The sequence below is a fragment of the Ambystoma mexicanum genome, chromosome 12 (assembly GCF_040938575.1).
Source record: "Ambystoma mexicanum isolate Mex_15411 chromosome 12, UKY_AmexF1_1, whole genome shotgun sequence".
Classification (NCBI taxonomy): Eukaryota; Metazoa; Chordata; class Amphibia; order Caudata; family Ambystomatidae; genus Ambystoma; species Ambystoma mexicanum.
Genome location: NC_090936.1, coordinates 204,656,198 through 204,682,397, shown reverse-complemented (window position 1 = coordinate 204,682,397; position 26,200 = coordinate 204,656,198). Strand labels below are relative to the sequence as shown.

The following is a 26,200-nucleotide window of genomic DNA, read 5'->3' as shown; positions in this document are numbered from 1 at the left end:
GCGCTGTGTTTTGTGCTGTCACACTTGAATAGCCTGCTCTCCTCCATATGTCATCAGCTCTTTCCCTAAGAATAGCTGCCAAGAGACCCTTAATGTTTCCTATGGCCAGTGTATTTCCTTCTGTCATTTTTTCCAATTCATAAATCCATTTTCCCGCACCCAACGTCAAACTCTGGAGTTTGCATCTTAAATTATCCTTATCCATCTGTGGCCATGGAATATACTGCGGTCTTGCTCCCCCTTTTTCTAATAAGGGAAACTGCGTGAACCCTAACCCGCAATCAGTTCCCATCGTCCCTCCGCTGGTAGCAACCTTAACCTGCTCACATATGGCAGTGATTCTCCTTTCTCACTATATGATCGTTCTCTGGGACGCTCTGGGTACGCTTTGGGATCTAGCGTCCTTTCCTTAAGCTTCTCTAGATCGGACCATTTTACTTCCTTGTCCGTCTGCAGGCTTCCCTCAGGGGCACATGCGCACCCTCCCTGTTCCCCACGGAAGGATTCTCTCTCCTCGTCTGACATGTCTAGTCCCCAACTAGTGTGACTCTCGTCTGCTTCATCTCTATCTAAGGTCAGCCTTCTTATGGATAAGGCTCTATGCTCGAAGCTGAATGGATTTTCCTCTTCGCTTTGTGATTGAAATACTAGGGATTGGTCTTCCTTCCCTCGGCTTCCTGAGTTGCTACTTTCCTTTAATTCTTGATAGGCCTTATCAATCCTGTCTCCGATACTTTCTATATCAAAGTTCTCCTCGTCTAGTGGTATTCTAGATGGCCCTGACGTTGCTCCCTTTAATGGAAGAAACCCTTCCATTCTGTCCCATCGTATTGCTGGACTTGGCTGTACCGGTTCCTTATGGATACAGCTAGATTCAGAATCCTGCTGTTTCCTTTTTCGTTCTAGTTCTTCATCGAATTCCCTTTGCTTTCTCGCCTCTCTTCTGATGCTCTCCTCGTCTTATCTCTTCTCTCCTCACTCCTGCTCTCCTTTCTTCCTCTTCTCTTCATCTCTGTATCCTTTTGTCCATTCATTTCTGAGCTTCTTCCTCTTCTCTCTTCGTTTCTCGTCTGTTCCTATCTTCTAATGTTCTATGCCTGTTGTCATACTTTCTCTTGTTCCTCCTGATACATCTGTACTCATCGCTCCTTGCTCTTTCTCTTAAGTTCGTCTTCCTTCAATCTTTTTTCTCGTGACGTGTCTTTTCTATCCTGTTCGTCCTTGTCTTATCTTTGCCTTACTTCCTCGATTCTTTTCCCATCTTGCTTGAGTAATATCTGCCCTCCCATCCATTCGTTCTGCACAAGGGTTACATCGTCAGTTTTATCCTTCTCTCCTTTCCATCTCTTAATCTCTTGTTCTATTTCTATCAATACATTCAATCGCTCACTTTTCTCTTCCTAGTTTTGTATGATCTTAAAGATCTCCTCTTTGCTCTTACTCTCCTCTAGTCGATCGTCACTGCTATAAACAGGCGTTTCGTATATTGGATTACTATACTCCGTTGACGCTTTCAGTTCCTTTAAAGGATACATTCCTAATTCTTCTGTGTTTAACATCTTTTACTTCAGACGAGGTACGGGGAGCAGAAGGCTTAACACCTTCCTCCTTACACTGGTTAAGCATCCACTCCTCAGGTGGCGGATACTCTCTCTCTTCTTGGTACATTTTCCAAAGCTCTAAAATAGCTAGTTTGTTGTCCAATTTCTTCCCCGTGTACGCAGCGTGCAAGTATGTGGTCATGTGTTGCAATACTGCTTTTGACAGCAATCCCCCTTGTGGCCACGGCATGAACATCTTATCTGCCGTGTCTGTCATACATTCCGCACTATATTGTTTATGCTTGGGCATGTTCTTTCGCAATGTCTTACATAAATGCATCAGAGGAGTGATATCTCCCATTATGACGAGTCTCAATTGACTGTCAATACTTACCATTTTTATAAAATAAATACCTTTACTAAAAACAATAAATATGAGCGCGCTCCAACATTCGCCGCACAAACCTCTATTTTTTCAATATTCTCTGTCTACTTCTGGATTGGTACCAACCACTTCCCTAGCTAGATAGTATAACTCCTTGACTTTTATCTCAATTTTTCACAACATATATCCTTTTAGACACCTTTCCTTCAAACAAATACACAAACTAGTTGACTTTACACATAAAAACCATGGTGAACACCCTTTTTTCTCTTCGCCCCTAATTAATACTCTGATCACAGATTTGAGCTTGTCTCCTTTTATTAACCTGTTCATATGTAGCCTAAGGACCCCCACTGGGGTGTGAGACAATCTCTTCTAGACCCCCTTGGGTCAGGATCCTTGGGCGCTTCCCTCTATCTTCACACAATATTTCCTGGTACTTTAAAAATGACCACAATCCTGTTCCCTTAGTTTGCCATTCCCCTCAGTCTACTCACCATTGGCTTGTTTGACTCAAGGCCCTTGGTATCATCTCCTCCAACCAACCACTTTTGCCTTCCATCCGCAAAGCGCCTGTGGAAATCAGGTAGGGATTTTCGTCATAGAGGGACCATGCCCAATGTCTCGATTTGTCTTGCAAGATTTCTATTCGGCCGCTCTCCACAGGAAACCCTGCCATCTTCCAGCTAGATGGCGGAGGATGTCTAACCATCCTGCTACAAAGTGAGCTTATGGCCCTTAAATAAGTAGCATATCGTGCAGTAGATGGGATGCAGAATAACTCTTACACCAAATAATCAAATCGACTCAGGAAATTGGCAAAGTCCCATTCGACTATTTTAATATCAATTGTCTAAAACGGGGAGTTACAACGGACATCAACGGACGTCGCACAGCATATCTCTCAAAGCATTTATATAGTAAAGGTTTGTCATAAGTGACATCATACTACGTGGCAAATAAGAAAAACCTATGGAGAGTTGTGGTTGGCTCAAGGGGAACATCTAAGTATACTTTCTATATAGGAACAGTTTGTGATTGGGTCTCTACAGTCAGGTGGACAGTTTATGCCCACCCCTAGTGCAAGTTATCTTCAACAGTTATTTGACACACAGCTCATCATTGCCTATCAAACTATAAGGCTCTTCGTTATATGGCCTACTACAATTGGTTGGCACGCCTGTGCCCTTTCGGAACATTTGAGCAGACAGGTAAGCTGGTAACCCAGGTGTCAGTGGGTGGACTTTGATTGTGTCTCCCCACCCATTTAGCCCAACATCTCTCATCCTCCATGCCTTCTGTCATGGAAATTGTCTTTGAACTTGGCCTTGTAAAGTATACTTGCCTTTGGGAATATATGGGTGTCTGAGCACACGCTATCTTAGGTCTAGAGCTGCATGCCCAACTTCTATTTCCAACCATAGCCCATGTGACAGGAGACCGCAATTCGGGTCATTTTCTAGCATTTAATTGTATCAAATGAATAAAGCTTGGCACTCACAGTGTTCTTTCTTTGCACTTTAACAAGGGATGACTCAGCTTCTCACTCTCGCTGTTCTTCAAGGATAGATAACCAATTCTTGGCTGCTCCAGCCTTTGACACCAGGCCAGACAGCCCTCCTTGGTCTTTCCTCAATTCCCTCAGCTTTCAGCCATCTTCTCAGTGTGCTTAAGCTTACTAAAATTGGGACACCAAAGTCCAGATTCTATATAATGGTGGCACCACCTGCAGGCTATTCGCTGCATATAGCCAGCTTCTAAGATTACTTAGTCTACTTGCGTTGCTGCATCAGTACAGTTATTAAACGGCCTGCATTTTCTGCAGTGCTCTTCACATGTGCAATCTCCACTTTGCATATGAAAGTTTACTTAATTCTTTACTTCGTCATCAAATTCCATAAAGTCTATACATCCTCCTCTTCAGCCACTCTTCTCAGTGTGTCACGCTCATCTATTGTGACATCATCAACTTCTCTTTCTTTCGTCTTCATATTCCTTCAGGGACCTCTTCCAAGAGATTGTCAGCTCTACGGGTATACAACAGATAGGGTTTTCTTCGTGGAAACCTCTTCTCAAATACTCTCCACGGTAGAGGCACAACTACTGGTGTCATGCATGGCACGATTTCTGGTCTCCAGCATATAGGTAGGAGGGGGCAAGACTTCCTGCAGAGGTATTTGTCTGCTCCTCTACAAGAGGTTGCCCAATGCAGCTGAGCTTGTCTGTATGTTGTTTATTGATGTCTTTCATTTGCACGGTCTGCCGTATATCGCTGTAACGGATCGAGGCACACAGTTTATGTCCAAGTTTTGGAAAGCATTAGCAAACTTGTTAAATATCGACTTGCGTTATTCATGGGCTTATCCACACACCGATGGCCAGACAGAGAGGCTGAACCAATCCCTGAAGCAATACCTATGGTGCTTTAGTTTTCAGAATCAGGAAGACTCATTGTTACTGATTGGAACCGCAGAGTTTGTATACAATGATGCCATCCATTTGTCAACTGAAGTGTCTCCTTTCTTTGCTTCCTATGGGTGTCATTGGCGAATGCTACCTGAGGCTCTACCCCAAAAGAGTGCTGTACCGGCTCCATACTGTTAATTCTAAGATTCAAGAAAACCTGATTGCCGCTCGAGAAAACCAAAAGCGTTGGGCTGATATGCATAGTGCTGAAGCCCCCGAACATCACATGGGTGATCACGTATGGTTGTCAACGCAACATTTGAAATTGCATGGAACCCCTAAATTGTTTCCCATATACGCAGGGCCCTGTTCTGTACTGTGGATAATAAACAATGTGGCATTACATTTATCCTTGCCCAAATCATAGAAAATACATCCAGTCTCCCATGTGTGTCTATTGAAATCCTGTCCCCTTGCAACTCGTTTACCTCTAAAACCTGTTCCGATATAGGTTATCGTTTCTGAGGAATACAAGGTTCAGGCTGCTCTTGATGCTCAGGTCCATCATGGCTGATTGTATTTCCTTATTGATTGGAAAGTATATGGACCGCAGGATCGGTCTTAGGAACCTGCCTTGCAGGCTCATTTCTATCCTCGCCTTTGCATGCGGCCGTCCGTTGATCGGCCATTCAGGGGAGGGTAATGTCAGGAATCACGCACCATGCAGAATCCTTAAGCCCTTCATACAGTGTTGGGGAATACCGTTGCGGCTTCACGCCTGGAGGAACTACATCTCCCAGTAGGCCCTGCAGCGATGCAGGACACAGGGCTTGTTGCGTCTCTCAGCTGTCTTCGGATGACGCACCAACCACTATGGGTGCAACACATATAACTGCAGGAGACCTACTGAATCCCTGCTCTGTTACAAGTGTGGCCTCCCTGTTGTCATCTGTGGATTTGTGCTACTCGTGTTTTCCGCTATCCTTTCTCACTTCACAGTATCCTAGTCCCTTCCCTCCTATCCCTCCCAGCCCTGCCCTCTCCTCCTATCCCTCCCAGCCCTCTCCTTGTCATTCCTTCTTCTTCTATACCTTCCTCATTGACTTCCTGTGCTCAATCTCGCCTTGTCTTCTATATTGATTTTTCCTCCTGAATTGGCATGTTACTCCTGGATTCATTTTTGGGGTGTTTCCCTTGGAATCATTCTTGTGTGTGTCTGTTCGGATATGCTTAGTCTTGGCCTTCCTGTAATCCCTATGCTGCTCTACCTTCCCTCCAGTGGCTCTAAGGATCATTTTGGATTTCATGTCTCCTTCCTCTTAGCTCATCTGTGTTTCAGCGGATCAGGTCCCGACCTTTTTAAGTTTCTTGTTTGTCGCACTTTGTTTCATTGTGTGGTTTCCTCGTCTATTGACTCAGTGCTCTGGGAGGTACCCTGTCAGCAAATAGGTCACCAGCTTTCTCATACAAGTAGGTGCTCTTCAGAGTCCTACTATTGGTTTTTCCTGTTCTGCTTCCTTATTCTAAATCTTGTTCTTGTTTCTCTCTAAAGCCTGTGGGTACTTCCGTGTTTTGTTGACAGGTTTCCATCCACCTATTTTATGTCCCTGGGGTGCTTTGTTCATTCCAGCCCTCTCCTGGGTGTGTGTTTTAGGAAGTCAGGTAGGGCAATCAACTCAGGTACATGACGATCATGACACCAAGTTCCCATTTTCTATGCTTATGCATTCTATTTGGAATGAGCACCCCCTAGTGGAAGTTACCTTCCAGTCCACCCTCTCCTGAGTACTGGTAGAGATGTACAAGGCCAAATTACATTTAGGGAATTTTCATACTTCCTTATGAAGAATTATTTAAGAAGCAGAGCCAGAATGGACTGCCAAGAGATTTCAAAGGAACTTTCAGTAAACTAGGCATTTTATAATCTCGTTCTCCCTCTGGGAAAGCTGGTCTGCCTCAAGTACAGGTTTCCTCATGAATAAGGCCAAATCTCATCCAGATAGTATCCAAGCTCAGCTCTTATTCATTGGAACAGGTATTCTCCTTCTCTGCAACCTTCAATTCCAGAGCTCTCCTAATTTCCTGTGTGTTGCTACTTTTATAATTGGAATTATTCCCACACACACTGTCCTCGTGATCTCACACTTTTTCTTTGGCCAAGTGTTTCCATTCACTTGCTTAATAGCAGACACTCCCAAAGAATACACCACTTAGTTTTCATAGATTGGTCATATTTCTGAACATATTTGGGTTGTATGCTCTTGACACGTTTGAATCCAAAATCATATCTTATTCCATGTTTTATCATAGCAACAGGACACGAGGAAATACTTATTTCTGGATTCCAGCAGTCCTCACGAACACGGGTATATGAATATGTACAATACAATATTATTTATTGGTATTCATAATTGCATTTATTTATAACAAAAAAAAAGCATGTCGAATTTGGTGTCATTTTGTGGGGGAGAACCTCATGGTTTCTAGGCACCTTTTTTCTTTTGATTCTATGTAATATAATTGTGGATTTATGTCAAAAATGGTTTCGAGATGCATTTATGGTGCTATCTTTAAATGAGCTTGATTTCCTATAATTATGAAACATTGTATCCAAGCATTCCTTTCAGTTAATGACTAATAGGGTTTTCTAGCATGCCTCCTTTGTTTATAAAGTCTGTCATGGCTCCAACTGCAAAAGTTTATTGGAAGGACAAGAGTTTCTATCTTAAATGCAACGGTCTTTCTTTGAAGTTGGGAAGTTTGGAAAAACAGATCCTCATGTCATGTGTTTAGCCCAGATCGTATCTTTGCAGAAGACCATGGATTTAGCCTTACTGGAATTTAAATGCAGGTGTCCTTAAAGTATTTTCATGAGATAGGTCTGTATGAGTGGGACGCATCTCATTAACAAGGGGACTTAAACAGATGTTCTTTGTTACATGGAGTGTAATAGGTTTCTCTGGTGTAAGATAAATAAGATAATTGTCTACAAATGGCCACTAATCTCCTGGAATTTCAAACTTACCCTCATTTACAGGCAGAGCTAAACAGAAAGGAGTTTGTCCCAGGTTCACTGGAGAGCTGAGGAAATCCGCACTGCCAAAGCTATAGCACAATATCATATCTGGCCATGCTGATTTGAACAGTAATGCATTCCTTACTTTAAAGTCTCACATGTACTTTACACATAGTTTAATTACAATAGAGTTCTGCTTTCATTTATAAAGGCATCATTCTCCTTTCAAGAATATATGCCAGAAATAAAATAGTCCACTTAATTTCGAATGCTTTTGAAAAAAGAAACCTAGCAATGTATTCATATTACAAGTGATTACATTAAACTCTGTTTACAAGTTTAATAATGTTTTCCTAGTAATGTAGAAACTGGTGTCGAATTTTCTTTTGTGCTTGTTGATATTTTCCAAATAACATATAAATCGGTGCCAGTACTTTGACTTATTCAGTACGTTATTCCAGTGTATCAAGGCACCATTTTAGATGACTGCAGGACCTTTTATTTTTCCTAAAAGGCTTTCAGCATTTCTTGCAACAGGTTTGAAGTTGCAATTGTTTCACCTTAAGTATACTTTCACCTATGCAGTTCAAAAGAATGCTCCTGCTGTGTGGTAAATCACGTCTTCAGATGATGGTGGATCTGTTCTCCCAATTGGTAGGTGAGGTTCTCCATTCAGAGTTCGGCTTTTCGAACCTTCATGTTTGGCGTTTGAGATGCAAGAAGTGGGATTTATCGGATGCCGTCTGGGATGTGCTCCTCCCGGCTCGGAGGCCTGCCACTATGTTCACCTGCAGGTGGCATACATTCTCGGCTTGGGGTTGGGAGGGCATCTTTATCCTTTCACTTGTCTTACATAACCTGTGTTTGGTTTTCTGTTTTCATTGGCCCGGATAGGCCTGCAGATTGGTACTGTAAAGAGATACCTGCCCGCTATGTCCATTTTTAAATGGACCCCTGTCCAATGTTCTTTCTTCACATTTCCCATGGTTATGCAGTTTTATTCCTGTGCCAGTTTCTTCTTCCGGCATGGGATTTGAACTTGGTGTTAACCTTCCTTGTTCGTGCTAGTTTTGAGCCCCTGCATTCGTGTTCTTCAAGGTTGTGCACCCGTAAGGTCCTTTTTCTGATAACCATCACTTCTGGGAAACTGATGAGTGAGCGTCAGACATTACCTGTTAAACCTCCTTTCTTGTTTGTTTCCAAAGAAAAGGTGACATTGAGACTAAGGTGGTCCTCCTTTTTGAAAGTGGTTTCAGACTTACATCTCTCTGAAGATCCATCTCTTGTGTTTTTCCCTCCACCTCACCCTTTCAAAGCCGAGGAGCAATTCCATCGGATGAACACGGTGCAGGCCTACAGTTACTATGTCTCTTGAACTAGGAACATCCAGAAAGATGACCAGCTTTTTGTCAGTTATGCTGATACTCGTGTAGGCAGACCTGTGACCAAACCGACTGTCAAGGTGGGTTATCCTCTGCATTTTGGAATGCCATGATCTGGCTGGGAAAGGTGTACCTGAGGGCCTCAGGGCTCAGTCAACCAAAGGTCTGGCGGCCACCACTGCCCTGTCTTGGACACATGCCAATCAGCTACACAGGCCTTTCTGCACATGTTTGTCCAAACATTACTGCTTGACTTCCCTTTCAGGGCAGGAGTAGGCTCTCTTCGGTAGGGTGGTCCTCTAGAGTTTTATGCTCTAGGTGGTCTCCCTCAAGCTCTTTCCTCCTCCTCCAGATCTTTATAATCCTATAGGAGTCGATCATACATGAGGAATACATGGGAAGATGGAATCCATTAGAAAAACAAATTACTTGCCTCTCTTTAATGTTCTTAATGATGGATGTCCCTTCCATGGACTAAGTGCTAGGGGGATTGAGCGAACTGAGGGCATAGGGCATGACAGCTCCATATATACTGCCCCTGACGTTGGGTATGGTGCAATGTGCGTATAGGTGCCGATGTAGAGCCGCGCCTCACTCCATAGTGGCAAAATGTTTCTGAAAGCAGCCGGCACTGGAAATAGAATATCATAGATGAGGAATATGTGAGACAAACAGTCATCAGAACATATTTTACAGAGAGGTAAATTTGTTTTCCTCACTGCTAATCGTTTTTTGTCAATCAACCACATGTGCTTTAATATCTTCTGTATACATTTCTACTGTTGGGGAGAAATTGATCATAGAACATATTATTCGACAGTCCAAAGTGTGCACTGTTTTCTTTTGATTGACTTCCATAGAGCAGTTATTTTACTGTATAATGTAAGAAATGGTATTCGAGTCTGTTTTCACGGGACTGCATTTTCCGTATATTCATTCTGGCCATTTGTTGGATTTGGGCTCTCTCGTTTACCAAGGTTTTTAGTTTTTAGTCTGTACGTTTGCTAACATAATACCATAGCATGCACCACGGTACCTGTTTTCCTTTGTGCGGAATGGTCAGACATGCAATTCATGGGTTCTTCTGCAGGCAGTTGACTGAATATGTGGACTGATTTCACACATTCATAGAATTTCATTTCTGAACCTATGCGCTGATTAGACATATATACATTAAACCAAAGGTCTTAATCTGCTGGCATATGGTCCATATGAACTGTGATTTAGGCTCTAAATATATTGCGTGTTTGCATCTAATATTTGAACAACCTTAGCGTAGTGCAAACACATACACGATTTGTACTTTTTATAGTGAATATACAAAGCCTGTCATGCTTAATGTTACTTGATTTTTGGTACAGTAACGTTTACCGGTATCGCAGCTTTTTTATGCTGAGAGCTGTGTAGAGTTTGACGTTCTTTTGAAGCCGGTGGAAGGGTACAACAGGGTAAAGTGGGGATTCCCAGTAGGTTGGATAGTGGCAGGTCCTAGTGAAATGCTGTGTGGTGGGCAGGGTGACAGGTGGGGGGTGTCTGAGAAAGTGCAAACCAGGCCAAGGCAAAGATCAAGGTTCAAGTCTGTGTGAGCCTGTTTGTAGTTAGCTCTTGCAGAACACGTTTTGGGTCTCTTGAATAGCTCAGTCAGTGATGTATAATGCTTTAAACTCCACTATGTAACTAAGCAGGCACATTTGTACTGAGACAAATGATGTCAATTTATATTGACGAGGGCGAGCCGCCGATGAGGAGCTAAACGCACCAGCAGCCGCCAACATCCAGACGAAATCCTGCCCCCCCCCCCTCCCTCCCAGAGTCAGAGGCCCCCAACCGAGGGCACCACTGAGAAGCGGAACACCCCCAGAGGCTGGCCGCCGCATATCCGACAAAAATCGGAGCGGCCAGAGCACCGAATGAGCTGCGGGCTCCCCGCTACCCGAGAGCTGCCATTTGCAATCAAGCGGCCGCCGAATACACGTGCCGCACCAGCCCTGCAGGCCCCCTGAAGGAGATCTGTGGCCGCGCGCCACCCGTGGGAGCCCCCCGCAACACACGGAATACACCACACGAGGGGCGGATTCGGCCCTGCCAAGACACGGAAGACCGCAGACACACGCGGTGAGAGGCCTCCCTCTCCTCCTTGCCCCCTGCAGGAGTGCCGGAGTGCCTGGGCAAGGAAGGCTCTCCCCAAGGAGACCTTGCCACGACTGGGGGCGGCCAAGAGATTGCCCCCCGAAAACCAGACAACTGCACGGCCGCTGCCTGCAGGGGACCCGGAGGCGCGGATCATCCACACTGCTCCGCGCCACATGAACAGGCCAGAAGGTGCCTGCACTTACGAGGACTATGCTTGGTTCTTAGGATCCCCTCTGGCGACCGCTCCGGATCAGAAAGCAGAAGTGCAACAGCCGCGGGCTCCGCTACCTAGGACACAAACAGATAGAACAACCTGGAGTGAGTAAAGAACCGCAGAGGCTGACGGGCAGCAAACACTGAACACCTGGTGGGCGCTGGGCATACCATCATTAGCCTGGGTAGTCTGCTGCCCGACCCTCGGGGCTCGCCTCTGGGGTGGCTGTGCACAGCGGATTGTGGAGAGCCGCTGCTAGTGACCTGGGGAGCCACCTACGACACTGTGCGAAAAGGAGGAGACACTGCAGCCACAAGAACGCCGAAATACCAACACACTGGGGTCTACGAAACCTGTTTGAACTGAGGCAAGAGATAGCAGAGGTACGTGGAGGTAACAATATAACTTAAACCAAGACCCGCGATAAGCCACGGTGTGCAACTGCGCAGGCCCCACGCCACACTCTGAGACCCTCACATTAGCAACACTTGGTGAAGGGGGGGTTCTATTGTCACCCCACCACCCCACTCCTGGACCAGGAAAGAGGAGGGACAGACAGACCTGGAGTTATGGACACTGGGCCATAACAGAAGAACCCCACTCCCTCTAAGGCATACAAACTGGGGGAACCCACCATTCCACTGCTCCTCGACCCAGACCCTGGGACAGGGCAGAAAAGACAGCTCAATTTCCTGCGCAGATACCAGCAACACCCTCCAAAAGGGAACCTCCCCAGAGATCTTAACCACACTGGACTACCCACAATAGCAGCGACCGCACACAAGGGGAGCAGGCCGCACAGACACCTACCCCAGAGAGGCAATAACTCAAACAGCCTGCACAATCTGATCGGCGCTGGCCTACATCTGATACAAGTCCCTCAAAGCCCTAAATACAACTCCTGCATAAAAAAGGCCCACAGGACGAAGACACGGGGCACCCTCTCCCTGTCATGATCTCTGCTTCCAAAAGGTCAGGGTTTTCCCAACTCCCTTGGAAGCAGATCCATAACCCAGGTTCCGAGTGCCAACCAGTCCCAATTGGGACCTTTTGGACCCAGTCGTGGCGCCAGTGGCACCAGGCTCATAAATATGCCCAGTCCCAGCGCTGGAAGCGCCGGGCTCATAATGCTTGGGTGGACTTACCTTCAGCAGACCATGCTGCTTACTTGCCTGCCAGTTGAGCCTCTGATCCTCTTCTGTTTGGAACTACTTTTCCTGTTGGGTGGGGCTGGAGCCACTCCCTAGATTCAGAACACTGGAACTCTTCTGGAAGGCAGGAACTCTTTTCTTACCAGGAACTCTTTTCTTACTTAGGCGTGGCTGTGGAAGGAGACACCTAAGCACTACAGGAGGCTATTTAAACCACACCCGGTGGATGAATCTTGCTTTGCGTTATTCTGCAACCTCTGCAGCAGAACGCTCATCGTGTCTTCTGCATCCGGTCCTGGGCCTAAGGAAAAAGGCTTACCATCCTGAATCCAGTCTTCAGCAACACCTATAAAGACAAGAAAGAACAGGTTAGCATTCCGGCATCTGAAAGGCAAAGGCTTACCATCCTGAATCCAGTCTTCAGCAACACCTATAAAGACAAGAAATAACAGGTTAGCATTCCGGCATCTGAAAGGCAAAGGCTTACCTACTCTTCGTGCGCTCCGGAGGTCTTCACACTGCATTCCGGCATCTGAAAGACAAAAGTTTACCAACTCTTTGCACGCTCCGGAGGCCTTCGGCGCTGCATCCCGCATCTGAAAGACAAAACAAGGTGCGTTTAAAGACATTGGGGAACTTTAATACTCACGTGCCATTACTCCTTTCCACATCTAATCCAGTGGGTATTCCGGCACCCTGCAGCCGCTCCGAACTCGTACCTGCAAAATAAAAAGACAGTTAGAGCGCATAGTGAAGCAGGCAACAAGCGCTTACTTACGTGCTTCCAGGCGCTTCTATTCATCACACGGGCTCCATCTTCAACTCACTTCAGCCCGTCATCCACCATCGCCGGAACCCTGCAAAACAAGAGACATCATTACTAAAGACTTTAAAGACATTTGAATGACTCGAAACTTACCGTTCGTGCAGTAAACGACGGACAGCAGTCCTCTGAAGTCAAGAGGCCTGCGCTACCTATCCAGTGAAGAAACTGGTTACAGCACCCTGCCCCGAGGCAGATGGAGAGCTCGGCATTCACTTACCTAAGGTGAGAGCGTTAACCTTTGGGGGGTCTACAGGAGAGGAGAAGAGGAAAGAGATAGGGACACCCCAATAACCCCAGTTAATTAACCCCATATTTTCTATCTGCAGACATCTTACTCTACACGTCAGGCATACAGTGCACAGAGGTCCAGCCCAAAGAGCCAACCGGGTGCTACACATCACCTTTGAAGATACGGTAGTTGCCCAGTCAAGACCGGCGCCTCTGCGAGAATCAGGTGAGCGTTACACTCCCCGATCCACACCCCAAAACATGGGCAAGGACAAGGTTAAGCGGCAAACCCTCCAAAGCAAAATTGACCTTTACACAGTGGGCGCCACGTATGGGCCCCCCATCCAGGCCCCAGAGAGTGATGAAGCGATGACGGAAGACCCCACCATCTCACTGACGGATATCATGAAGGCCAGCGGGGAGTCGAGATCATCGCTAGAGGGGAAGATAGGTGGCCTGTCAACAGAGCTCTCGTTCCTACGCCAAGACCTCCATAAAGTATCTGCGAGAGTGGGAGAAACAGAAGTGAGGATCTTCAACACAGAGGACACAGTGAAACAGATGGAAAAACACCTGGCCACCTTTACCCAAAAAGTGTCCCAACTGGAAAATAGAGCCGAAGACAGCGAGGGACAGGCCAGATGCAACAACATCCGGATCCTCGGGATCCCGAAAAAGGAGGAAGGACCCAGCGCTGAACTCTTCCTGGAAGACTGGCTGGCTGATGTGTTCGCCACGAAGAAATTCTCCAAATTCTTCTCCATTGAACACGACCACAGAATCTCATCGGGACGCCCAATACCGGGTGCACCGCCACGAACTATCATCGCAGAACTGATGAACTTTCGCGACAGAGACGCCATCCTCCAGATGGCCCGCACAACCGGACCAATCACCTACAATGGCCACCGAGTTGGCTTTTTCCCCGATTACACCAGGGAAGTTCAAAAGGCCAGACAGTCCTTCGACTCGGTCAAAAAAAAGCTACACTCGCTGTCTATCAAATACGAACTCTTCTTTCCAGCACTCTTGAAGGTACACCGTAATGGAATCACCCACCTCTTCTACTCCCCAAAGGAAGCCTGGGGTTGGCTGGAGACCACAATCCTGAATGAACCGGGACGGCAGCGCTCCCTATAGGGCACCCTGTCCCAAAAAACCAGAGCCGATCACTCGCCGAGGCAACCCGACACGCAGGATCAAAACTCGCCAAGATCCCTACGGGAAGGCGAGTACGGTGCTGAAAAAGGGTGAAGGAACACGGCAAAGATAGGAACAGTGAAACACGGCCCACGACTCCGGTGGAAAAGGACCCTGCGGCTGCCGAGGAAAGACAGTAAGCCTTAGGAACAGACAAAGTGAGCGCTTCGTAACACCAGCGATTCCCAAAGCAGCTTTAAAGTTATAGTTTAAGTTCAAAGTTCAATGTTTGGGCGACAGGTGCTTACAGTTGGGGGGGGAAGTACAGGGAGGGGAGTTCTAGGGGCGTTGGCAACCGAAACCACAGGACAAGATGGCAGGACATGCAGCCCCTCCGACACAGGAAACACAAACACTCCACCTATTCGGTCCGAGACACCCACAACACCCAGTCTCCAGTCACACAGCAACAGGGAAACCTCTAGACATCCTCCTGCAGGGGATACAATCGGCTACTCCAGGCCTATGCCATGCACCCAAAGGTAAAGATAGACCCAAGTATGGAAGGCAAAAAGCAAAAACAGAGAAAACACAATACTCGGACCAAGAAACTACCAAGTCAAGAAATCCTATTAGAGGCCTCAAAGCAAGATCCACGCATCCCGGACAGGCACTGATAAACTGTCTCTATTAACCTGGAACGTCAACGGTCTTGGCTCCTGTGTGAAGCGTCGGCTTGTGCTCCAATACCTCAATCGATACTCACCAGATGTAGCCCTCCTCACGGAAACCCACTTGATTGGAACCGGCAATTGCTTCTTCAAGAGGTCCAATTACCCGCATACATACCAAGCGGGGTTCACGAAAGGTGCCAGGGGCGCGATGATACTGATCCACAAATGGGTGCCCCTGCAGATCAAGAAGGTGTGGACTGACCCCCGTGGCCGATTTGTACTGCTACTTGCCGACATCTGGGGAAAACGATGGGGCCTAATTGCAGCATACGCCCCCCCCCCCCCCCACACTCACGAAGGAACTCCTTGGCAAACTACAGAACATACTGTTAGACGAAGAGGCGGACCTGTGGACCATCGGGGGGGGGACTTCAACAAAGTAATGGAGGTCACTGCCGATAGATCTCACAGAAGAACCGGAACCCGAAACACCCCGACCGCCCTACACACGTTTGCCGAGACACTGGGAATGGCCGATACCTGGCGATCACTGCATGGCACTGAAATTGGATTCTCGTTCTACTCGAGTGCACACAAAACATTTTCGAGAATTGTCTATACCCTCATCCCCCGCAACATGTCCTACAGGCTCGTATCCGCTGTGTTTCTCGCAAGGGGAATCTCGGACCACTCTCCACTCCTTATAAACATGAAGAATGCCCGCCACCGCCCAGACACCACCTGGCGCCTGAGCACTTAACACCTGAAGCTTCCCGAAATTGCTGAAGAACTAGAGAAAAAGACCACGGAATACTTTGAAATAAATGAAGGCTCAGTAGAATGCCCAATCTCAATATGGGAGGCGTATAAAACTGTCCCCTGCGGAGAAGCCATCTCTGCGGTGTCAGCCCGCCGCAAACGACACACCCAAAAGATTGTGGACGCCGAGAAACGAGTGTCTGAATGTGAGGAACAATTCCTTGTGCAAGGAACCCAAACCACAAAGGAAGCCCCGGTAACGGCCCAAGAAGCCCTTAGCAACATAGCCCTGGATAACGCACGAACTGCTGACCGACTTGTTCGAAGCCAAATCAACGAGAAAGGGGACAAAGCAAATAAAACCCTGGCCTGGCCGGAAAGACGCGAACAAACAAAAGGACACGTGCAGACTATCCGATCGCCTGAAGGGGAACTACTAACCGCAGGCTCTGACATTGCGGAACATTCGCCACCTATTACGAAACACTCTACGCCCAACCCATAAGGGACCCTACACCTGCACCGTCTAAATTTCTTGACCAGGTCGAGATTCCGAGACACTCTGCACAACAAGCAGGCCTCCTAGATGCCGATATCACTGAAAATGAAGTGCAAGAGGCGCTTGCGGAGCTTCAAACAGGAAAGACCGCAGGCCCCAACAGCTTCCCAACGGAGACCTGGAAATACCTTGGCACCGCGCTACCCTGACACATGCATCGGATGTTCCTTCGAAGTAAAGAACAAGGCGCACTTCCCTTAGACCTCAGAAGAGCGTGCATAGTGGTCATAACCAAAGCCGGGAAGCCTCCAGAAGAATGTGCCTCCTACCGCCCGATCTCGCTGATCAATGGGGAAGCTAAAGTCCTCGCCAAGATACCGGCAAATAGACTCCTCAAGGTAATCGAATCCCTTGTCCATCCAGACCAGTGCGGATTCATGCCCAACAAGTCCACCCGCATGAACATACGTAGAGTCCAACTTGCCCTTGATAGGGCCCCGGAAATATCGTGCCCACTGGCCCTCCTGGCGGTCGATTTTGAAAAGGCATTTGACTCAGTCGAGTGGGAAGCCTTGTGGGACATCATGGCCAGGATGAATTTTGGGCGAGACTTCATCTCCTGGGTTAGACTCCTATATGCATCCCCAGAAGCAACCGTAAGGGTAAATGGCAAAACCTCTAGACTGTTTCCACTAGGCTGCGGGACCAGACAGGGCTGCCCCTTCTCTCCCCTCCTATTGTTGCTGGCCATTGAACCACTAGCAATTAAACTCTGATCGGACAAAAACTGGTCCGGATTCACCTGGCCAGGAGGAAGAGAAGATCGTCTCTCGCTTTACGCAGACGAGCTCCTCATATATCTTAGCAACCCTCTCACCTCGTGCCCGATTGTGTCCCACACCCTCAAGGAATACCAAAAATGTGCCGGCCTGAAGATGAACGAGCAAAAAACCATCTACTTCCCGATCCAGGGTGGTGACACTGCGATCCCCGAGACCTGCCCTTACCACGTCTGCATTCAAGAATTCACATTTCGAAGGGATTGTGTCCTCCGACGTATTCCTCATCTTAGATATCTCCTTCCAGCTCTGCCGGCCTCGGAAAATTTTTTCTCTAAAGGGCGCTGCGCGTCGACGTCCTTCGAGTCGATGTCCCTTGACAGCCGCCGTATCGACGTCATCCTGCCTATAAAGGCCGCGCGCAGCGTCCGTTGCTCAGTTCCGTTTTTCCGCGCTTACTCGGTGCCTCGGAATACCGTTGCTCAGTTCTTAGTCAGATAATCCTATTTACCTCGAGTTATTCGATCCGTACTCGATGGCTTCCTCGTCGGAACCGACAACTCCTCGATCCGGCTTCAAAAAATGTCGAGATTGTGGGAAAAAGATGTCGTTGACCGATCCTCACAGAATTTGTCTGTAGTGCTTGGGAGCTGAACACCATTGTTCGGAATGCGAGGACTGTATGTCCATGACAGCTAAGGCCCTGAAGGAGCGTAGGGGGAAGCTGGAGAAAGGTAAGACTTTTAAAGCTTCTTCTTCGTCGACGAAGTCGAGACATTCGTCTCCTCATCACCATTCGCGCTCAGGTCTCGGAGTGGGTCTCATCACTCCTCGAGATCGAAGCACTCGAAGAGGAGACGTCGAAGATCCCCTTCTCCGTCTTCCTCTTCCTCTGTTTCGCCAAAAAGAATCCCTTGCCCCACGAAACATAGTTCCCGGGCTGAATGAGAGGAATTCCGAAAGAATATGAGCGTCTTCGAGAAAGCGGCCTCGACCCCCTCGAAGACTGCCGAGAGCGATGCTCTGGTCGAAAGACCCGAAGGTCAAAAACGCCGCGAGTCGCAGTACCCGGCGAAAGAAACCTCTCGAGCGCGTTTCGAACCCTCGAGCAGGACTATGACCTCCAAACCTTCCTCGAAGGTTCCGTCGACGCCGTCGACGAAGGTCCTGTCGAGGTCGATGTCTTCGACGCCGTTGTTGAGGGGACCTTCGACACACGGGTCTGTCGACTCGACGCCGGCCTCGACGCCAAGAAAAGTCACGGTTACCACACATCCAGTGACTATCCCCAGGCCCTCGACGTCGATGGCTTCGATATTGTCGAGTAGAATTCCAATTCTGTCGAGGTCCTCGAGGCCTCCACCTCTGTTTTCGACGCCACGCTCGAAGCCTTCGACGTCGGCGTCGACGACATCGACGCTTTCGAGGCCAATAATGACAAGTTCGGCACCCTCTGCCTTGGAAATGGGATTTACTCCCTTTATGAGTTCAGAACAATTGAGAACTATATCCTCAATTTTAGAAGAGGGTGATTTGTCTGAACAAGACACATTTGAGTTACAGGGACCTGTAACCCCAGTTAGAGAGGAATTTTCCTCTGAAGAGCGCAGATTAAAGGATCTTCATGATTCTTTACATGAGGCAAGTGGGTTAGACACTTCCCCTGAGGTGGAGTTTGCTAAGCCAGACCCGGGGGAGCATGCTGAAACCCCCTACAGAGCCTTAATGGCCAGGATTACAGAGTTCATGGGGTGGTCTGCACCTTCACAATCTTTCCAACAAGATGACCTCACGGATATTCTTGACAAAGACCCACAAGAGGATCCTGTGGTGCCCTTTCATAAAGCTCTTCAGAGAAAGATCATGACAAACTGGGAAACCCCAGATGTAATACCAGCAGTAAATAAAAAACTGTCTACAAAGTACAGGGTATCTTCCACAGACCCAGAGTTTTTGTCTAAACACCCATCCCCAGAAAGTCTGGTGGTACAAGCAGCATCCTCTACCGATGTCAAGACGGCTTATCCTACAGTCCCACAGGACAGGGACGATAAAAAATATGATGCTATGGCAAAGAAAGTCTTTTCAGCATGTAGCATGGCATTAAAGTCTGTTAATGCTACTTGCACCCTTGCTAGGTTCAGCCATACACTTTGGGAGTGTGCTTCTACAGCGGCTGACTGCATCCCGGAGGGAGAAGAAAGGGATGCGTTCCTGAATATTATACAGGACGGTAAAGACGCTATGTGCGAATCCCTCCAGACGGGCATTGATTCGGCTGACAGTATCAGCAGAGCAATGGCGGCAAGTACATCAACCAGGAGATTCGCTTGGTTGAGAAAGTCGGGTTTTGCCCCAGATGTGCAAGCCAGGCTCTTGAACATGCCATTCGATGGCTCTTCTTTGTTCGGGAAAAAGGCGGATGACAGTTTAGAGAAACTGCAAACTTCAAAAGCTGCAGCAAAATCCCTAGGAGCTGCAATCCGTCAGACTCCTTTTCGTCCCACAGGAACCTCTGCGAGGGGCAAGTCCTTTCGCTTCTACTCCGCATTCGGAAGAGGTAGAGGACGACCGGCTCAAAGGGGTCAAAGAAGAACTACCCGAGGTGGACGGGGTAGATATTCTAAAGCCGCAGCAATAGCAGGTGCCTCTTTACCATCGGCATCTGCATCAGCCGCCCCAAAACCACTCTGAGGACTCCCCTCACAGGACACCTGTAGGAGGCAGGTTGACTCAACATCTGACGATATGGCAGGCTATCACGTCAGATGCTTGGGCATTGGAAACAGTCGCCCAAGGTTACTGCCTGCCTTTCCTACGTATACCTCAGAGTCATCCACCGGGGAGCAGCTCTCAGAAAGCTCCAGATCCGCTCCTCTTGCAGGAAATTTTGGACCTGCTAGAGAAAGGTGCCATAGAACCGGTACCTGTAGCGGAGAGGAACAAGGGCTGGTACTCCCCTTACTTTCTCATTCCGAAGAAAGACGGAGGACTGAGACCCATCTTGGACTTGCGAGAATTGAACAAATTCCTCAGAAAAGACAAATTCACGATGGTCACTCTTTCTCAGATCCTCCAGGCCCTTCAGTTCCAGGACTGGTTGGTATCTCTGGACCTTCAGGACGCTTATTTCCATGTGCCTATCCATCTCAAACACAGGAAATACCTGAGGTTCGCAATTGGCAACTCTCAATATCAATTTCGAGTGCTGCCATTTGGGCTGACCTCCGCCCCGAGGGTCTTCACCAAGTTAATGTCGGTAGTGGCTGCAAGTCTAAGGAGGGAAGGGATTCACGTCTACCCCTACCTGGACGATTGGCTGATCAGGGCTGTTTCTCCGGAGCAAGCTCAGATCCAGCTAAATCACGTGTGCCACTTCCTTCACAGACTGGGCTTCTCCCTCAATTTAAAGAAGTCACAAATGATACCATCGCAGAGACTCCAGTTCATAGGAGCGATCCTGGATACTTCCCTGGGAAAAGCCTCGCCACCAGAGGTGAGGGCTCAAGATATTCTACAGATGGTTACCAAGTTCCAGCATGCCCAACGTCTCCCAGCCTTCGACTTTTTGAGGTTGCTAGGCCTCATGGCATCCTGCATTTTCCTTGTGCCAGAGGCTCGCCTGAGAATGAGATCCCTCCAGTGGGCACTGAGGACTCAGTGGTCACAATTCTCAGGGAGAATGACAGATCTTCTTCAGGTTCCCGGCAGGGTGGCTCGAGACCTTCAGTGGTGGGCCTGTCAGGAGAACATTCTGAAAGGAGAACAGTTTTGGCAACCCTGGCCGGAGATAACAGTAGTCACGGATGCCTCACTCACGGGGTGGGGAGCCCACGCCAACGACTTGACCATCAGCGGTCGTTGGTCTCCATCGGAGTCCAGACTACACATCAACCTGTTAGAGCTGAGAGCCATCAGACTTGCGTTGAAGGCTTTCCTGCCAGCTGTACAAGGGAAGAACGTCCTGATAATGACGGACAACACAGTGGCCATGCATTACCTCAACAAAAGAGGAGGCGTAGGATCACTACCCCTGTGCAGAGAGGCGGTGCAGCTCTGGTTTTGGGCAATCCAAGAAGGAATCTCTCTATCGGCAGTTCACCTAGCCGGAGAGAAGAACTTGACAGCGGACGCTCTGAGCAGGCAGAACACAGTCTCCCACGAGTGGGAGCTAGCTCAGGAAGTCATTCAAGAGATCTTCGCCCTTTGGGGAACCCCTCAGGTAGATCTGTTCGCCACCAGCCTTAACAGGAAATGCGACCTGTTCTGCTCAAGGGAATTTCCTCCGAGAGGAGCTCTGGGAGACGCGTTCATAGTGGACTGGGAGTTTCCGCTTCTGTACGCGTTCCCACCGGTCCCTGTCATTCCTCAAATGATCAGGAGGTTGAGAAGATTCCGGCGAACCATGATCCTAATTGCCCCGGATTGGGCCAGGAGAACGTGGTACCCGGACCTTCTAGACTTGTCCATCTGCCCTCCAATTCGACTTCAACTCAGAGAGAACCTACTCTCACAGAAGGGAGGTCAGGTTCTCCATCCAGACATCAAAACCCTCAACCTTCACGCTTGGCTTCTGAACGGCTGAGGTACAAGGATTGGGACCTCCCTGATGATGATATGGAGGTGTTGCTTTCGGCAAGGAGGCCAGCAACAAAGTCTTTATACCGCTGCCGTTGGAACAGATTTTGCAGCTGGTGTAGAGAACAGAATATCGACCCATTTTCATGTGGTACACCAATGGTTTTGTCCTTCCTACTATATTTGGCAAATTCAGGCCTTCAAGTTGGCACCATTAAGGGCTATCTCGCAGCGCTATCCATCTTTAAGCGTACTGCGGAAGAACCATCCTATTTCAAATTACCCTTGGTAATACAGTTTCTAAAGGGGTTAACCAATGTTTATCCCCCAAGACCATTCCAAGTTCCCCTATGGGATTTAAACTTAGTACTAACTTTCCTGATGGGTACACCTTTCAAACCTCTCCATTCTTGTTCGTTAAGATTCCTTACCCTTAAAACTGTTTTATTAATAGCACTTACATCTGCTAGAAGGGTGAGCGAATTACAAGCTCTTTCTTGTAAACCCCCTCATACAATCTTTCACAAAGACAAAGTTGTCCTGCAAGTGAAGCCTAATTTCCTCCCAAAGGTGGTTTCTGAATTCCATATCACTCAGAAGATTACCCTACCATCTTTCTATCCTCCTCCTCACCCGGGGAAAGAGGAAGAGAGGTTACACAGACTAGACCCTAGGAGGGCTTTAAGTGTTTACATTAGTAGACTAGCCAGGATAAGACAGGCAGACCAGCTGTTTGTAGGTTACACAGGTCACAAGCTGGGGTTACCAATAACTAAGCAGACCATTTCCAGATGGATAATTCTAGCCATTCTGGAATGTTATAAACTGGCAGGGAAAGAGTCCCCTCAAAACCTTAGGGCTCATTCGACCAGAGGTATTGCAGCTTCATCGGCCCTCAAAAGAGGCGTGCCGGTTAAAGACATATGTGCGGCCGCTACATGGTCGTCTGTCCATACCTTTACACGTTTTTACAATCTGGATTCCTCCTCCAGTCAAGAGACTAGGTTTGGAAGGGCTGTACTGCATTCTATTCATCAATAGAGGACAGCGTGAAGTCAGTACTCCCTCCTCCGAATATAGAATACTGCTATGGGAGCCTATCTAAGATGAGGAATACGTCGGAGGACACAATCCCTTCGAAGAACAAGTTACTTCTTACCTTGTAACGTTCTTTCGACGGGATGTTCCTCCGACGTATTCCTCATCGACCCTCCCATCCATCCCCGCAGTTCTACTTCCCTTGTTGTTGCAGCTTACGCTCCTTCAGGGTGATTAGTCTAGTCCAGACAGTAATACTGTGGGCTACAAAACGGAACTGAGCAACGGACGCTGCGCGCGGCCTTTATAGGCAGGATGACGTCGAACGTCGATACGGCGGCTGTCGAGGGACATCGACTCGAAGGACGTCGACGCGCAGCGCCCTCTAGAGAGAAAAAATTCCGAGGCCAGCAGAGCTGGAAGGAGATATCTAAGATGAGGACTACGTCGGAGGAACATCCCGTCGAAAGAACGTTACAAGGTAAGAAGTAACTTGTTCATCTAGGCATACGTATCGGCCCGATCCTAGACAGATACCTCCAACTTAATCTGCAGCCTGTACTGGACAAATTCACCCAAGATGTCTCCCACTGGCTATCACTCCCCCTATCACTAATGGGCAGGGCAGCTCTGTTTAAGATGATGACACTCCCCAGACTTCTATATGTTCTGCAAAACGCTCCACTTCCCATCCCTCGCAAAACCTTTCCACACATAGACAGAAGCCTTTGCACATTGCTTTGGTGCAGTAAACAACCCAGAATCGCTCTTACTACCCTCCAACGCTCTGTATGGGAGGGAGGCATTGGAGTACCATGTATACGCACGTAGTACCTAGCATCACAGATAGGGGTGGTAAATAAATTGTTGCATGCTGATGCCAGACTGCCACACATCAGCATTGAGATCGAAACTATGTACCCTGCATCACCCCTTCAAGTCCTTTACGCCACCAGTAACCAAACCCCGAAAATATCAAGAATGTCACTTCATATCCGCCAAACCTGAAGGGAAGCACATAAGCATATAGGCTGGGAAGCAAAACCAACACTAGCCCAACCCATATGGTACAATGCACACATTCCAGAAATACAGAGAATGTGCTGTTTTGAAAACTGGGAAAAGCAGGGGATAACCACACTGGCACACGTGATCCAAGAGGGACACATACTAGACTTCGATACTCTCCACAACAGATTTGGTCTGACGCCAATGGACCGGTTCCGACAAGCACAGTTGGCGCACGCCATACACACCCAATTACCTGACATATCTAACATAACACCCTGCTCCCCCCTAGAGACCAACATTCTTCCGCAACATATTCCATCCAAAGTCACCTCCACGCTTTACCAAGCCCTCAACTCGTTCGGAACTAAAGAACTCACTAAGCTGAAAGAGAAATGGGAAAGGAATCTAGGTGACCTAGAACCGGAAGATTGGGTGGACGCACTGATGTTCCCTCGAGAGATAAAGATCGAAGCCAAACTTAGACTGATACAACTCAGAATACTCCACCGCTCCTACTACCCTCGCACAGCCCTCGCCAGATGGGGAGGGACTGGAGATGTGACATGTCTCCAATGCAAACGGGAGACGAGTACTTTTTTCCACATGATATGGGACTGTGAGGTGCTACAAACCTTCTGTGAGGAATGCATCAATATAGTATCCAATGTACTAGGAACAACAATTCCGAAAGACCCCAAAATGATACTCTTGGGAATCTGGGGGGAGGTCGACCTCACCAAACACGAAAAGTCGTTTATAGCGGTGGCACTAGGAGCAGGGAAACTGCTGACCGCTGCAACCTGGGGCGCAGACTCTATATGCTTGGACCATTGGATTAATGAACTAAGCAGGTGAGCATCTATGGAACGCCGCATTTACAACGCGCGGGGCTGCCCCCGGAAATTTGAAAAGATATGGGGGAAATGGCTAGACACATATTGAGAGATAACCCCCCTCACTATCCTCCCTTCCCCACCCCACTCCACCCCCCCCTCTTTCCCCTCTCCTCATCCCGGGACATGTCATACTGCCAGAACGACCACCTGTGTTCTGACTCGGAGGTGTTCTTAAGACACCCCTAAGACTTTGTTTACCGTCATTGTCAACACTGCCATAATTTTCTTTCTGATGAATGCCTATGTTTATGTTGTTTTGTTGCTTAAACCCAAATAAAGTTATTAAAAAAATATATATATATTGACGAGGATCATATCTATTACTGAAATATAAATTCTTAGTGCAAATAAAGCATACTGCTCTATGCAGTTATCCACCTCTCACCCCTCATTAGGAAATATTTTCCACAGATAAATATATTTGCTTGCAAGTAGCATTTACTACATGTGTTTATGACCCACACAAACAATATCTTCCAAAGAGCCTACCAAATGTCCATGGTGGGCAAGGCCATCAAGAGTGGGAGGAACATCACACTGCATTTTGGGGTGAAGATCCAGTGTAGAAGATGTTGCTATCTTTTTTCATCTCCCATATAGATATTTAGCCCATCTACTGCCAAGAATTCTTCTCACCAAATGAGTTTCCGGAGCTGCACTTCACTTGGAGGCTTTTGCACTCCACGCAGAGTGTATTGCATATGTTTCTATGTGCGGTGTACCAAGTTGGAGAAAAAATCATGAAACCCCAGATGCAAACCTTGCTGCTAAAAATAATAGTAAACAAGTTGTATTAATTTCTCTCACCTACCAAGGAAGAGAGAAAAAGAAAATCCCCTTCCAAACACAATTCAAAGCCTCTTTAATGACCGTCAGTAAGTCATGTCTCCAAAACCTTACTATAGTTTGAAACTGTAATTAACTTACCCATCCACCATATAATTACTTTTTTTGGGAGAAACAGCTTTTTATTTTTGAAATGGTGTTGTCTTTTTCAATGTGCATTGAACATAAATTTCTCTTTCTTTCCAGAGTATCTCTGAAGAAATGTTTTACCAACTGAGCAATATGCTCCCACAAATTTTCAGAGTATCTTCTACGCTGACCCTGACATCCAAGCGCTAAATCTTTCAAGGAGCAGCCTTCGGAAAGTGGTTTCTGCTGTTTTCTCCTCAATGGGATCTACAGTTATGTAAGGTGTCATTAATGAATTCAAACGTAAAGGACAGATGTATTTATGTACTTTCATTTTCTACAAGTATAAAATAATAAAAACATTTAACATCTGGGAACTGTGTTGCCTTAACTTTCTTGTTTGAGCTTTCATTGCTCATGTAACCGATTGACAGCACTTTTAAAACACTCAAGGCTCATGATGGGGAGAAACAGGACACATTTGATGCACATTATACGTCAGACTTGGAGCATAGCATTTCATATTAAGCATACTAAGCATGTCATAAAAAAGCCCTGAGTCAATGCAGGTTCAATTTGTGACATTTGCTTGCTGAAAGGACATACTTGGGGCTGTGGTGCAAAAGGGG

General features: G+C 47.5%; 1 protein-coding gene across 3 annotated transcripts in view; it reads left to right on the top strand.

Annotated features, from left to right (window-relative positions):
- Positions 1–25,948, top strand: part of FERRY3 (FERRY endosomal RAB5 effector complex subunit 3) — an 845,039-nt gene extending 819,091 nt beyond the window's left edge. For all 3 annotated transcript variants that reach the window (XM_069628304.1, XM_069628305.1, XM_069628306.1), the window contains one exon: positions 25,689–25,948. In XM_069628304.1, coding sequence (XP_069484405.1) covers positions 25,689–25,781 — 93 coding nt within the window. In that variant the 3' untranslated portion in view covers positions 25,782–25,948. The remainder of the gene's footprint in view (positions 1–25,688) is intronic.
- The last annotated feature ends 252 nt before the right edge of the window (positions 25,949–26,200 follow it).